The sequence below is a fragment of the Streptopelia decaocto genome (assembly GCF_964273445.1).
Source record: "Streptopelia decaocto genome assembly, chromosome: 2".
Taxonomy (NCBI): Eukaryota; Metazoa; Chordata; class Aves; order Columbiformes; family Columbidae; genus Streptopelia; species Streptopelia decaocto.
Genome location: NC_138655.1, coordinates 113,427,155 through 113,442,501, shown reverse-complemented (window position 1 = coordinate 113,442,501; position 15,347 = coordinate 113,427,155). Strand labels below are relative to the sequence as shown.

The 15,347-nt window shown below is 39.6% G+C and overlaps 1 protein-coding gene across 8 annotated transcripts in view; it reads right to left on the bottom strand.

Moving 5' to 3' along the window:
- ELMO1 (engulfment and cell motility 1) overlaps nucleotides 1-15,347 on the bottom strand; it is a 320,189-nt gene that overhangs the window by 228,254 nt on the left and 76,588 nt on the right. For all 8 annotated transcript variants that reach the window (XM_082044344.1, XM_082044349.1, XM_082044343.1 and 5 more), the window contains one exon: nucleotides 6,993-7,162. In XM_082044344.1, the coding sequence (XP_081900470.1) occupies nucleotides 6,993-7,162 (170 nt within the window). The remainder of the gene's footprint in view (nucleotides 1-6,992; nucleotides 7,163-15,347) is intronic.

Below are 15,347 nucleotides of genomic sequence, written 5' to 3'. Positions count from 1 at the left end.
TATATGACATCGATCAGAAGGATATTGAAGAAACTGTGCTTGTGTGTGTGTTGAGAGGAAGGGTGGAATCCAAGCCTGAAGACTGATGGGGAATCAAACCCAAAAGAGAGCAAGCAGGAGAAAAATAAACCAACACAAAAATCCTCCCACAAAGAAAACCTATCCCACTTTCTTCCTTTATAGGAACTGCACTGAAAGATTGGGCTGCAGCCCTTTCCCATTCTCCTGCCATTACCATCTCCACAGTGGTATAGCCGGATAACCTCATTTTATCTACTCTTTTGGATTTTTGCCTTATAGACAATAGTCACCCTCTCCCGACATTACAGAAGCACTAAGAAATGAAGACTGCATAAAGCTCCTGTTGGACAAGAATTGATTTTGGCAGCAATGTCAGATTAAGTAATCTATGCTTCCAGGTGAAGATTCACAGGAATGGCTAAGCCTGTCTTACAGCCCAGTGCTGTCAAAAACACAAATTATTTTTCCTCCCTCCATCATCTGGCTTATTTTCTGCCAGATTAGCAAGATGAATTGAATCACTGAGGAGTCACAGATGACCAAGAGAGGGAGCAGGTACTACACAGCCAGTAGCTGGGAAGGGTGGAAAAGGGCTACTTAATTTAGTGGCAAAGACCTACTAGAGCTTAGCATTTTTCATACGTTCTGAAAATTCATTTTCCATTTACCCAGTGAGTTGTGCTTGCACAACTGTTATCTAGGGCAACCCTGTGAGTTTAATCAGGGAACTGAACTGGATTTAGGAATGCTGTATTAAAAGTATCCTTTATTGTCACTTTCAATAATGTACATTAGTTTTCCAGTCCAGCTTGCTACAAACAATACTGGCATAAATCTTCAGATGAAGCAGGACAGGAACAAGTGGCTGTGAGCAAGGGCTACTTAAGTGTTTTGACAGCACTACTGAAATACTCATCAGACTGGGATGGAAAAAACCATTAGCAGGTATGTGAGCAACTGTCCCCAAAAGCGTGTTAAAGTCGGAATAACTCCAAACCAATCTGTCTTCAGTTTTCCACTGGGCTGGTATACAATATTATCTCTGTAAGATGAGCCAAGAGCTAGAATTTCACTGAACAATGCAATTTGTCCTTAAAGCATGCACAATTACAGTCTCAGAGACTTCTGTCTGTGCAGCAGCCAACTCTGCAACTGCATGAGTTCAATAGAAGACTCTTCTTAGCCAAGAGTCAAAAAACCATACAAATACACATTTATTTAGCAGCTTATATTAACCTGCTCTAGCTGTATTTATTATTTGCAATAGGAAGATGACCAAATTTAACAACCATCCAACTGTTAAAGCAAGTTTTCCCTCTCACATCTGTGCCCTAAGCAATTACAACTCCTTTAAAAATAAAACCAGGCTATCTTCAATCATGCATTGACTAGCATGCTCCTGTGCCACATAAAGCTGCTGAGCAGAGCCATGTTGGTGAAGCAGACCTTGGAAGAAAAACCTCAACAGCAGCAGAAACAATTCTGGTTACTTTCAAGACAGCTAGGCTTAGCACAGTCTCAGTTTTTTGGCAAAAACTGCCTGTTATTACAGCCAAATGACAAGTGACAGAAACTGTGATAATGCCAGTGAAAAAAAATACCGAAAATTCTGCATAGGCCTTCCTCCTTTTCCTCCAGTTATGAGATTATTATTATTATTACTGGTAATGATAAAAATACATTTAGATTCATTTATTAACTCTTCAGTCTTTCAATATTTATGGCTTATGACTTACATTTTCCTTTTCTTACTTTATAAGGGACTATGAGAGGTTTTTTTCCTTTTAAGGAAAGCTGAGAATCTGTCCCAGTCACACAACTTCTGATACATCAAGAAAAAAAAACACCACATCTTTACCAGTCTTCTACTACATCAGAAAGACTATTTATACAGCCATGATTTTCTGAAATATTAATTATGGGCTAGACTATGGAATACAGCTCTGAATGAACCAACTACATTATCTCAGATGGGGTAGCAAGGACACATGATCATTTTTTCCAGTTTGGCTCCTGAAGACATTTTCCATCAGTCATTTTGGTAACTAGGACCGTCTAGCATTGCTCTCATTCTGCCTCATTTTACAGCATTGCATTCTAGGGGGGAGTGGAAGCAGCACACGTACATCCAGCCAGGTGGACTTCATATTCAGCTCCCCTTAGAGAGGCACAAACTGGGCTTCAGACAAAAAATCAGCATTAGAAGTGCCAAGGAAATCTCCTTCTGGAAAGGTAAATAACTGTGTGCACACTCACTCCCCTTTTTGGTGATACAGATGCACAAAGCCTGAGAAATGATACCATGTACAATTATAAAATTGAATCAGCATTTACTTGTTCTTCATGACCTAACTTGTCTTACAGTCTCTGCTATAATTTATAGGTCACCCAAAGCATAAAAATAAAAATAAACATAAAACCAGCCTTCTTTTTCTTCAGTTAATAAGAAGACGCATAGCACACACTGGAAGCAAGAATGAGCCTGAAGGAAAAACAAAGATGAGCCATCTCAATCAACAGGATCAAGATACATGTGGACAGTTTTTGAGACATGATGCATCTCTGCTGATATAAATATATTCATATTGACAAGATGCGGTCTCAGCTTCACTAGGGCCCCATGCACCCTACAATCTGCTTACCGCCAAGCCCTATGGCTTTGTCCCAGCACACACCATGTCTACAGTTTATTTGTTCTAAGCAGCAGGCACTCAAGGAGATCTGGCCCAAATTATGGTAACTACACATAGTATTAAAACCACTTTTGTAAACATATGCAAAATTAAAAAAGCCTCTCTCTGTTATGTTTCAAGCTATATTAACGGCAAGAAACTAGACAGGCTGTTCTCTAATGCATTCTAATTTTCTTCAATATTCAGAGAAATAACATATGGAAAATTAACTAGGAAACACTGTTAGTTCTTGACAGCTTTTTATATTACTAGTTCTTTTCATCACCAGGAAAATGAAGCAGAGGTAACTAGAAGCCCAGGCATTTACATTCTCTTACTCTGGTCGCTGTACTTTTATAGTCATCAGCTTCACCAAAATAATGAGTAAGTAGCACAATAAATAAAGCCAAGTATAAATAAAGCATAGACCTCTTCCTCAGACAAAGTTATATAAAATGCTGGAGTCTTGCCTTCCAGAGGCTGCCCACTAAAACTTAATTACACACTCAAATTATAACTTAAGAGCTGCCCCTAACATGAGTTCCACGTGTAAAGAAAACCTCAGAGCAACCTTACGCTGAGCATGACGGTACTTTTAATGAGCACTGTCTGCCCCTCTGGGGAAAATAGAGAATAAAGCCTGAATTAACAAAATTCATCGATTTCTAGCACAGCTGCAGCACAGGGTGAACAGAAGCACCACTCAGCCTGGGCTCGCTGCTGCAGGGCTGCCCTCAGCGGCATTAACCCACGGGCAGCTGGGGAGGCACAGAGGGGCTCCTTGCAGAGCAGAAGCAGCCGCCCCACAGGGTACGTCCCATCCTCTCAGAGCCACAGTGCCAGTCTCCAGGCTGCAATGCCAGAGCAGGGACAGCCACTCTCACACCATGTCACAACATGCCTGCTCTCAGGTTGTGTCTCACTGATGCACCTAAGCCAATGTAGTGGTCTGTTGCCACAAAAAAGGGCCTTTTCTTCATCCACTCATGCCTACTCCTCTCTTGCTTCTGCAAATCTCAAACCTAGCAGAAAACTATCTCTGCAGAACAGACATGGATACTTCTCAGCCAAGTTAACAATCTGGATTGGCTTTGCAAAGCATCCAGACACCAGAAACAATTCCAGGAAGGAAGCAGGACTGGGCTGGAGCGTGGGGGTGAACACAAGGACCAGGTGAAGAGGGCAGGGAGCTGGACCCGCTCTTAGCAGCACCAAGCCATTGGGGTTCTCTCAGCTGTATGGTTGAGTCACAAGCTCACTCAAGCAAGGCTGGCGCAACAACAGCAACTCAAAGGTGGATAAGAACTCGGCAGTGAAGATATACCTTAAAGGTATATTTACAAAATATACCTTCTAAAACTGGCCCATCAAAGAAGTTTCTGCCCTTCCCTGAAACTTCTGGCTGCTCATTCCTCTTGTAATACTGCCCCCCTTTCTAATGCTAATAGAATTGTTTGGGTAGGTACATATACAGATACTGAAATGACCTGAGTTAAAAATACCATTGGGGAAAAGAGAGTGGCAGGTATTGGGGCAGGTAAAAGGAGGGAAAAAAAGCTTTTTCGGTTGAAGCACCTGGGTGAGCTGATCAGCAGCACAGCCCACAAGTTCACCGTGCTGAGGGCACACAGCCCAGGGTGGGAGCTAAAGGCAAGGAGGCCTTCGGCTTGCTTTGCCTGTTCAGCAAGCCTCTTGTGGGACCTCTTATTAACAATATTGCAGGTGGTCCAAGTGAAAACAGGAACAGAGAACATAGGAGGACAACTGACTCCACTTGCTTTTCCTTGACAGCTTAGGGCACTCAAATGGCTGGCTGTCCTTGTCTCACTCTCTCTTCCAGATACTAACTTTCTGTGCCTTCCCCATACACCTTGTTCACTCACAGGACATTTTAGGAACCTGTTTTGTTGTAATAATAAAGCTGAAAATCAAAACGAAATTGCTTCTTCTGTGGAAGTAGTTTGTCTGTTGGCTTACTGTGCTGAAATAGTAACGAGTGACAGACCCTGAAGTGGGAGGACAGGATCAATAGCTTGAAGTCGGAGGAGAAAGGAAAACAGCAGCACCACAGCAAGGTTAGGCTGCTGAGTCCATGTATATCACAATTTGCTCCTTTCATTAAAGTTCTGTTAAATATGTGCTTATCAGCCAGTGATGCACAGTATAAAAGTGGAAGGGAATGTACAGAGTAGCACAGATGTCCTTGCTTTACAACTCCCTTCGCAAAGCCAAATGTGGAAAAACCTGACCTGCAGACCTCAGAAGCTGCAGAACATCTAGGCTGCTGAACATGAAAAAGACTGCAGTGAGTACTGAGAGTTCATCAACAGGTAAAGCTGGTGGAAAATCTTACAGTCTGAGCCTTCGTTCAATGCCCAAACTAGACAGCTTTTCTCCCCACAGGCAGAAACACTGATAACTAGATTAGACAGGTGGATTGATCAATGCATCTTTGGCGATACATTACATCAGCTAAAAAGAAGAGTCTGAAATCTCTCCAAATGCAAGCCACTAAAGAAAAAAAAAAAGCAATAGACTGTTCATATGTCCAGTCTACAAGCTTGCTGTGTGGTTTGAAAACTTAGACCCTCAGCCAGGAATTACTACTAGGGTGTAATTTGCTGAGCAGTTCTTTCAACAGTGCTGCTGGCTTAAGTAGTTTCCCTCCCAAACAATTATTTTTAACCCAGACCAGCCTGCTACAACGTGACCCACCCCATAACGACAAAACAGTAGTATAGACACATCTAAAGGGTGAGGAGGGCATTTGATCAGCCTTGACACAGCTAAAAGAAATGCTTGTAAAAATGTGAATGTTCCCCATCTGTTTCAATAGAAAATGAAGTGCTTTAGTTTAAATACCTTCCACAGTGGAGTAAGTTAAACCATTTAACTTAAATAAATTTGTGACAAAATAAACTACAGAGGCAGTGATGTTTAATTTGTTTATGTTCTGATCTTCATGGACACATGTGAGCCTACTCATTCAGTATATTTTTTATTTAGTACAGAAACTGTATGTATATGTTTATATCAACTTAAGCCTGTCTTTGCTTTTAAATTTAATTTTGTCCCTAATTAAGAAATATTGTATTAATATAGGACAAGTTGACAAATTTGATAACTAGAAGCATTTTTTTGTATTTTTTTTAAGTGGCATAATATCTGCAAATCACCGCAAAAAATACAGATTGTAACCCCAAAACACTGAAAAAGAAACAAAGAGCTATTGGAAATTCATTATACAGCTGGAGTTAGGCAATAGGGATTCTAAGTCCAATAAACTATTGACCACATAACAGGCAGAGATCAGTGAGAGTGTGCTTTTGTATTTCTCAGTCTAAGGATTCTAAAAAGTACTTTAATTTTTCTGTGGAAAATCCCCAGTATATCTTGCATTGGATTATCAGAGACAATTTGTGTTGAGCCCCTAACGGTATTTACTTTCTTGAATCCAAGGGAACATGAGAACATTTTGGGAGGGGATTTGGATGGATTTCAATTGACTTCTGAAGTCTGGTCCACAAGACTGAAGATCCCCAATGAATAAGAAATCTACTTACTTTCTCTCAGGAAAGGGTGTGGGTATTGTCAATTTCTTCATGCAAAGCACTAAAACTTTTACTTGAAAGCAAAAGCCTACTTGAAATAGTAACTGTTAGAACCTAATTTAATAGTGCAACAACCCAGTTGCTACTTTTCTGTAGCACCCTCCACATTACACCAATAAACACTTATTCGGGACCATGGTCCTGAATTTCACCAATAGTGAAAACTGTTAGATGCTCTGGTAAAGAATAAATGTATTTTCGGAAGTCAGCTTTAATTTTCATTTCAAAAAGCTATTGGCATTTGAAGAACCCCAGCCAGAATTAAAACAATAAAAATGGAAATAAAGTAAGCACTAGGTTTTGTTCCACGCATCCTCACACAGCTTTCAGATGACAGCACTTAATTATCAGCCTTGAAATAGACTATCAATGATTTGAAATAGACTATCAATTTCAATGGGAAGAGAAGAAACTAGGACCACATTCTCCCCAGAACTTTATAGCACAGAGGGTACTTGTGACTTCCCACTTTGCTCACCTCCAATCCTCACCAGCCCATTGTTACGGGAAACTTAAAATATATAATCTTATTGATAACAGATATGCTGTCCTAGCAGCCCAAAACTCTTCAGATGTTTTATTTTGTATAATCTTACAAGTTGTACACAGAAATACTTCAGGTACTCAGAAAGAGAGCATGAAAGCACCCCATATGGGAGGGACATCGGAGTTTAAGCAGAACACTTACTCTGTGCCGCTTTCAACCATTTGTGTTAGGAGGGAAATGCCATCTAGGTTTATAAATTCTTGGGCAAACGTAACATCCCGTGAGTAGTTGGCCAAGTCTTTCAGTGCTTCTAACTTCGCATCCATACTAGAAGACTGGATCCTCTCATGAAGCTGCTGTGCATTTTGAGCCTAAGAGAAACAAAACATACAAAACAAAAGCAACAATAACAAAAACTTTTGTTACAATGGCAATAATGAATAAAGCATTAGTGCATGGAGCAATGATGGCCATGTTTAATATTAATGATACTTAACACTTGCATGCTTAGAAATTATTCATCAGCTCCCATACTATTACTTTTGTAAAAGTATATTACTCATGTATTTGTCCATTATTACCTATAATTATTTGGATTGTTGCAGAAACATAAGATGAGCAATGGATAGACATCCCATTGTCTCAGGCAAATCGTAACCATTATAGAAGACTGCCTTGGGCTTAAAGAGCTTATGTGTCATATCAATAAAAGTAGAAACAAAACCAAAATTAATTGCTTCAGACAATCTCAGTGTAATCATGGCAGCACTTTTTTCCCCTGTCAACGCTTACTCAGTTTATGCACTTCTCATGACCTTTAACAACGAGTACCATATACTGTCCTAATTGGGTTATATCAGTAGAGACAACTTCAGCTCTTCTGCTCCTTCCTCCCCCTCTTCCTTTTGTTCACAATCAATTCAAAAACTCACACATGTTCTTACAAGGAGCGCAGGAATAATTACTTCCCACATAATACTATGATATTATCACTCATTTATCTTTAGGCAAGTTCAACATCCACATATATTAGGCTATTCTTCCCATTAATGCTTCAAATGCAGGATGAGACAGTGAAATCCAAAATGAACATTGATCATAAAAAGCTAAAGGGATATTTAAATAATGCATATTAAATTGTCTCTCTCTTTAGCAGTACAAATATGTTAAAATACATCTCACGTTTTCAATTCGATGCTCTCACTTACCTAAACATAATACCCTAAAGCTTCAGTTAATAGCTCGCTAGCCAATACTTTTCTTAGAAAAATAATCCTCCTCACTATATACAGATACTTGCAAAATTCAATTTCCTAAAATTCACTTCTTACCTGCACCGAATAAAAGGTGAATGAGAAGCTATGTGTCATTAGGAAACCAAATTAATGGCAAATTCTGCTGAGAGTTATTTTCTCTGAGATTATGCTTATTCTTTTCTCAGCTGGAGAAGAAAAACATAAGAAAAGGCTGTGCTGCGAGACAATTCCTTTTCCGTTCAAGTAATGAATGTACCCTTCACAGAAGATGGTCATCTCTGCAGATCAAGATCCTGAGATAGTGGACATTTTTAGTGCAAGTGAACATTTAAAAAGGGAACACAAAAAACACTGCTGTGTTGTTCCAGATACAGCTTCCTGTCAACATAACTTTGCTTCACAAACATTAATAAATTAAATGTCCCAATAGCCTCAGAGTTTAGCAAGCTTTGTTACTTCCCTTTTTTTACAAGGAAAAAATAATGTATGGTCTCTAATCCGTTTTTGGACAGATGATGCTGGTTAACATCTTCCATTAAGATGGCACTGAAGTTTTTCTATGCTTTCTATGCTTTAAGTATCGGGTGGTGCATCCATAGCAGTTACATTATCTATAAAAAGGCAGAATCTGTCATCCAAAAGGTCTTTCTGCCACCCTAAATTACGTACTCCATCAACTGTTTTGAGCTGTAATGGGGAAACAATGTCTTATACTGTATTTCTGTAATGGCAATGTCTGTCCAAATAGTACTAAAATAATATTCTCTCAGCTTTAAGTAGCTGGTAGGCTAAATCATTTGCCAAAGCCTATGGAAGAAATAAAAATAGATTATGCCAACTTCCAACTTCCAGGAAAACCACAGAATACTTCTTCCAACCCTTTCCCTTCATCGAAGTAGGTAAAGGAACTTCTGCTCAAGTACTCTTGTATAACAAGCTACAAAAATTCAGAGCAACCACTATTATTACATGAACTTGAACTTCAACAGCCAACTCCTACCTCACCAAAAAACTTCCTTCATTGAGCTTTTTCTAATCTAGACTCTCCACTATAACAACTCAGGAAGACTCAGAGGTACAAAGCATTCTCAAAACATCAGTCTTTCACAGAAAACAAGTAACCTCTGAATTCCTGCCCACCTCAGAAAAGAAACACTTTGGAAAATCTTCAATACCCCCATGGCAGCTGCATTGCCCTGACTTTGGAAATGGTTGCTCAAATTTAACCTTAAGCTTATTAAAATCTGTGCACATCTTCTTTCACCTGCTGTGTTTCTGGGAATTTACCACCCCTACTATCTGCCAGCTGAAGGATACAGTTCTTCCAGCTTTCCATGGCGGGTGGGTTCTCTGAAGTCTTCTGGACCCAGTGAAAATGAAATAAATAGGAAAGATAAACAAAAGACCTGGTTTGGTGTGAATGAGCAGCTCGGGGGAGTGGGCAGAACTTGAGCAGCAGATCTGTGGCCAAACAGATAGGGACTATAATGGCCCATGTAGCACAGTAACAAGCAAGAAAGAACATCTAAGTACAGCCAGCCAGGAGAACATCCACCTCCAAACCCCTTCACATCACACCTACACCTGCTGTAAACAACACCTCATCTTCATACATTAACAACAGATTATTAATGAACAAGTTCATTCCCCTCTACTCTGCCCTGGTGAGGCCACATCTGGAGTACTGTGTCCAGTTCTGTGCTCCCCAGTTTAAGAAGGATAAGGAATTACTGGAGGGAGTCAAGCAGGAAAGACTACAAAGATGATTAGGGGCCTAGAGCACCTTTCTTATGAGGAGAGACTGAGAGAGCTGGGTTTGCAGCCTGGAGAAGAAAAGGCTGAGAGGGGATCTCATCAATGTTTAGAAGTATCTCAAGGGTGGGTGTCGAGCAGATGGGACCAGACTCCTTTCGGTGGTGCCCAACAATAGGATGAGGGGCAATGGGCACAAACTGAAGCACAGGAGGTTCCATCTGAATATGAGGAGAAACTTCTAAACTTACTTCAAGGGTGCCAGAGCACTGGAACAGGCTGACCAGAGAGGTTGTGGAGTCTCCTTCTCTGGAGACATTCAAAACCCACCTGGACACATTCCTGTGCAATCTACTCTAGGTGTACCTGCTTTAGCAGGTGGGTTGGACTAGATGATCTCCAGAGGTCCCTTCCAACCCCGAACATTCTGTGATCCTTCCTCTTGAGGAGGGATTCCTGCCCTCAGCATAAACAACTGGGGCTGGTGAACTGTTGCTGCCATCTCAGTTGGACTTCCATTACACATTAATCAATACCAAGCACGGAAAGAGCTAACCCTGCCTCTCACCAAAACACCAGTACAGGGACGTGCATTAACAGCTCACCTACACTGCAGAACAGCGGCATGAGCAGGACCAGCCTATCGACAGAGATACATTAATGCTGTTTCCTCTGAAGTCAGTGAGAGCTTTGAAATTCACTGCACTGAAACCAAAATATAATCTTAGATCAGAGACAGCTTGGGCCTCTCTACAGAGCACAAAAATCTATACGGCAATGTCTCTCTGACACAGAAGTGGTTCGGCCCTATTTTAAGCACATAAAAGAGAGCTTACCAAAATCATAGGCTTTATCTGACCACGTCAATGCTTATGCCCCATCAGCAAAGTTTCTACACAGTTGTACTTTTCCTACATTAACCAAGTTTTGCAAAACACTACATCCAACAAACCTTGCTCTCACTATTGGAAGCAAAAAGAATTGATAATGGCAGAGCCTATCTTGATTAAAGGGGTAAACAAATACTTGTCTCAGCAAGAGAGCTGGTACATGTCTCACTGGAAACATGGCCAAAAGTAATGCTGGCTGTTGTCATCACAAGTGCCTGATGGGTGAAAATATTGCTTCAGTGAATACCATGCAATTCTCACAAGCCTCCTAGTTCTTGTTGCCATAGCACTCATACGTGCTTATGGAATGTACAGCTCACTTATGATTGCATTAAAAAATGAAACCCAGATGAAATATGCTCCGAGTGCTTACCAGGGAGCTATTTTAATGACTTACAATCCATCAGTGGATGGACAGAGAGCATAGCTCATTAAAGCAACAGTAGAGCTAGCTGCCATGTCTCTGCTTTTATTGAAATATCATTCAGGTAAGAATAAATAAATATATAAAATCTGCCCAACTGAGAACTGTTACGAGGGAATTAACAGAAACACGGCTGTTCAAGAAAATGAAAGACAGCATTAACTGCTCTCCTGTTTAGAAGGGAATGGAGACAGGAGGCTTGTAAAACCTGTGCTGTTGAAGCCCCGGCATTTCAAAAGGCTGTCAAGAGGCATAAGTTGCACATCTAGTCTTAAATGTCTTGCTCCAAGGACAGTCAGAAAGGTTGACCTCAGGGAGTAGCAGTGCTTAAAAGGAGCCGCTTGATGAGATTGTCAGCTTAAAAAGAAAACTAATGACCTAAATCCAAGATGTAACTTGCTTAGAGACTCAAATAGCCATTTGGAGGTTAGGAATCCCAAGATCATCCTAACAAGGGATTCTACTGATGAAATTACCATTTCTTTGCCACTTTGTGCAAACTTTGAAGGCAACTTATTACCCAGACATACACAGGGTTTCTGTACAGAATACAAAATACAGAGAGCCAGGGCAGGAGGAAGGACACAGATTCCAAACACAACCACTATCAAACATTAATGGGCTATTGAAGAAATTTGGAGCATCAATTTAAATTGCTGGTTTGCCATTATGTAATCAGTTTTCTTCTTTATCCTTTACAAAAAGCAAATAAAATAAAATGAAAGTATTTTGGTCTTCCCTGTAGATGAGTTAATCACATTATTCAACTTTCTGCTAAAAAGAGGGCATACAGCCAACAAGTAACTACCAAATACAATTTTGCACTAACCAAACAGGTGCATTTCTATGTTTTACTTTTAATTGCTCACTGTTGAAACACCATGGTGGTTAAACTGCCACCTTTTCCTGGTTTATTACTGTCACTTCACCTACAACTGCATATATGTCAGAAAGCAACGGGGGAGCGGATACATTACATAATCATCATTATACACCAACGAGATTCAACAGACCCAGTAAGGCCGAATAGCCTCTGACGCCAGGTAAGCAATGAGATTCCATTTTAATTAGTAAAGACGTTATTGTTAGCATTTTTACATTAATATTCAAGTGCAATTTCTACATCTAAAGCCCTGTACAAATGTAATACACAGAGTAGCCCTGTGCTATCACCATACACAATTAAGGAGGCAGAAACAGAGAAACAGGGAAATGGTCATGTCCAGAGTCACGTACTAAATCAATAATAAAGGCATTATAGATGCAGGGCCATATGTGTTATGTAAATATGCCTAAAACATGTTTATGCAATCAGTAGCCACTTATGAATGTTTGAGAAGCAATTTTTTCTCTTGCTGCATTTAAAACAATACTTTTTGCTTACTATTCAAAATACGCCTTTGGAAATCTCAAAACATGAGATTAAATCTTTTTCTGTAAAAAGACAACAACCAACTCCACTTCCCAAATCTTTCTCTTGTACTATGAGCAGACAAATATAAAAGTGGCTCATTGACTTCCATGGTCAGTGCTCCTGATATAGGGTTCAATAATAACTAATTCACCATTACATGATAAATATAATCACAATCATAGACTGGACCTGTAAATATTTGTGCATTTACTGAACTTCAGGAACATTAAGTCAGTTGAGCACATATTAAAGCAATTGCAGATCAAAGATTATACACTAGATCCCCAAACTGTTACTCAAAGACTGAGGATTCAGATTCGTAAGTAGAAATAGGTTAAGAAAACTCTATACTTCCTTGTCTGTGTAGATCACATAAATGAAAAACCAGGTTGCTTACTTCTGTAAAAGCATTCGGGGAAAACACTATTATGACTATTAATGAACACACCTATTTACATGATTGCTCATGCCAGAAATGCTAATACAGCTGCCTACAAACAACTTAGAGGTTTGAGAACTCACCAATATCCAATCATGCACAAGAGCAAATGATCAAGCACCATAAATACCACATTAGAAAAGGCTACCCATTGACTCAAGTTTTAAGGCACATAGCTCATGAGCAAGCCACATCTTTTAAGTGCCCAAGAAGCTACCTTCAAATAAACAGTGAGTGCTCAAATAATCAGTTCTCTTTGAAAATGATTAAATAAATAAATAGGGCAGTTCTTTCAGTTTAATGTTCCCATCCTTTCAAAATGATTAGCCATTTCAACAATGACTTGCAGGATCCAATCAAAGGAATCCTGCAGCTGCACACACGGAAAGGTTGGACCTCGCTTGCTGCATTGCAGGACACAACTGTCCTTTTGGAACAGTCTCACGCTCGGGAGCAATTAAAGCTCATTTATACACCTACCCACCATTCACTGGAATATGGCTATCACAAGACAGACAATAGCAATCTGGCATTTCAACTGCCACATATGTTCAAATTCAAAGAAATGTTGCATAAGAAACTTTTGATGAGTCCCTTCAGAAATGCAAATGGGTGAAGGGGGAAAACAGGTCATGGAAAACTGCAAAAACACACAATAGCACAAAGAATTGTTAAGAAAAATGATAGGATAGGTTAAAAATAAATAAGAAAGATGATACAGGAACAAAGATAATACGAGAGAAATTCAATCTGTACTCAAGTTACCTAGGAAACAGAGTGTCTGTGTGGCGAGTGGTTTATAGAGGGAAAAAAAACCAGCATTGTTTAGAAAAAACAGCCTTTCAGAGAGTGGCACAAACTTAGCAAACAGACCTATGGAAACAAAGAGGCAGTTCAAATTCCCACCAGACCTAGCGACTGGTGTTTGCAAAGTTTTCACTCAAAGACATTTCAAATCTCCAAATGCAAGCATTTATAATGGATTTAGCAGCACACCATAACTGCAGTTTTGTCCTTGCAATATTAGCAGTCATTTTCAGAAAAGGATCCCCATATACGTACACAAAATTATCTAAATTTGTGAATAAAGGGGAGAAATTATTTAACATTTAGATGTGGGGAGTTAGACTTCAAATTCTAATTTTAAAATCCAACCCAAAAGCACTGTTTTACCACTTCTAGATAAAACTACCTTTTTTCCCATCCCTACTTTTAATCTTTAACAGTACTTGCTCTGGGTACATGAGCAATATACAATTTAAGGCTAATGACAACAGAACTCAAAAAGTTCATATCACATCCTTCTCACCCAATTTTCAATGACTCAAGGGCATGCAACTGTGAATGGGTATAGCCAGACTACTGGCTGTTATGGTAACAAATTACACGAAAATTAAGAACCAGAAAAGCATGCAGCCTTCAGAACTGGTCAAAATGATTCCTCTCAAGTCTCCAAGGCAAAAAGTTTGTTCAAAAGGCTTGTGAGGTTTGGGACTTTTTTTTCTGACAAAGGCCAGGAAGTAGGCAGCACAAGCCTCTCTGGAACTACATGGACACTGTATAATCTATATGTGGCTCCTCTTAATTTCTCCTAATCTTCCTCTCCTTCTTTTCTATTTTTTCCACCTCTTAAAAAAACATTTTTGGTAAGATTTTTTTTTTTTTTTTTTTTTTTTTTTTTTTTTTTTCTGGGGGAAGAAGGAGGTAGTTTCAACTTTATGCTGATGTAAGACAGACGAAAAGGGGGTAAAAAATTAAGAATCTTAATATTTTCACAGGATGAAAAAACATTTCCCACCCAGCAGTTAGGACAGCATCTTTCCCTTTTTGCAGGAGTATATCATGCAGTCTGTTCTTCACATTATCTCTTCCAGCTACTGTTACTCTCTTACAGAATGTCAGAGGAAAAATGGAAACAGATGGCCTGTTAGCTTTTCAAGGTAAATGGCAAGTGTTGTGTGGGTCACTAGTCTAAAAACCACAGTTTGGAAGCCTTTAATCTATCTATTTTAGGTACCTTTATGATGACCACTTTGACAGTACCTTAAAATCAAAGACACCATTGTAGGGTGGGAACACACAGAACTTCATTTTATGTCTATTTTAAGAATACAAATTCTCTCTAATCTGACAAAAGTCAATCTAGCCCTTTGAAACCTCCTTCCAAGCCACCTCCCCGATTCTGGGGAAAAGTTAACAAAAACTTTATAAAAACATCAGAAAATCTGCAAACAAGCAATGGTATGTATCAATACTGAAGGCTACAAAGTAGACTGGCCTTTTTTCTTATAACAGGATGGCTGAGTCACTCATAGCCACAGGCCCATGCTAGAGTGGTCTACAACTTGGTATGCAACAGGTCATACCTCAGTATCGGAAGG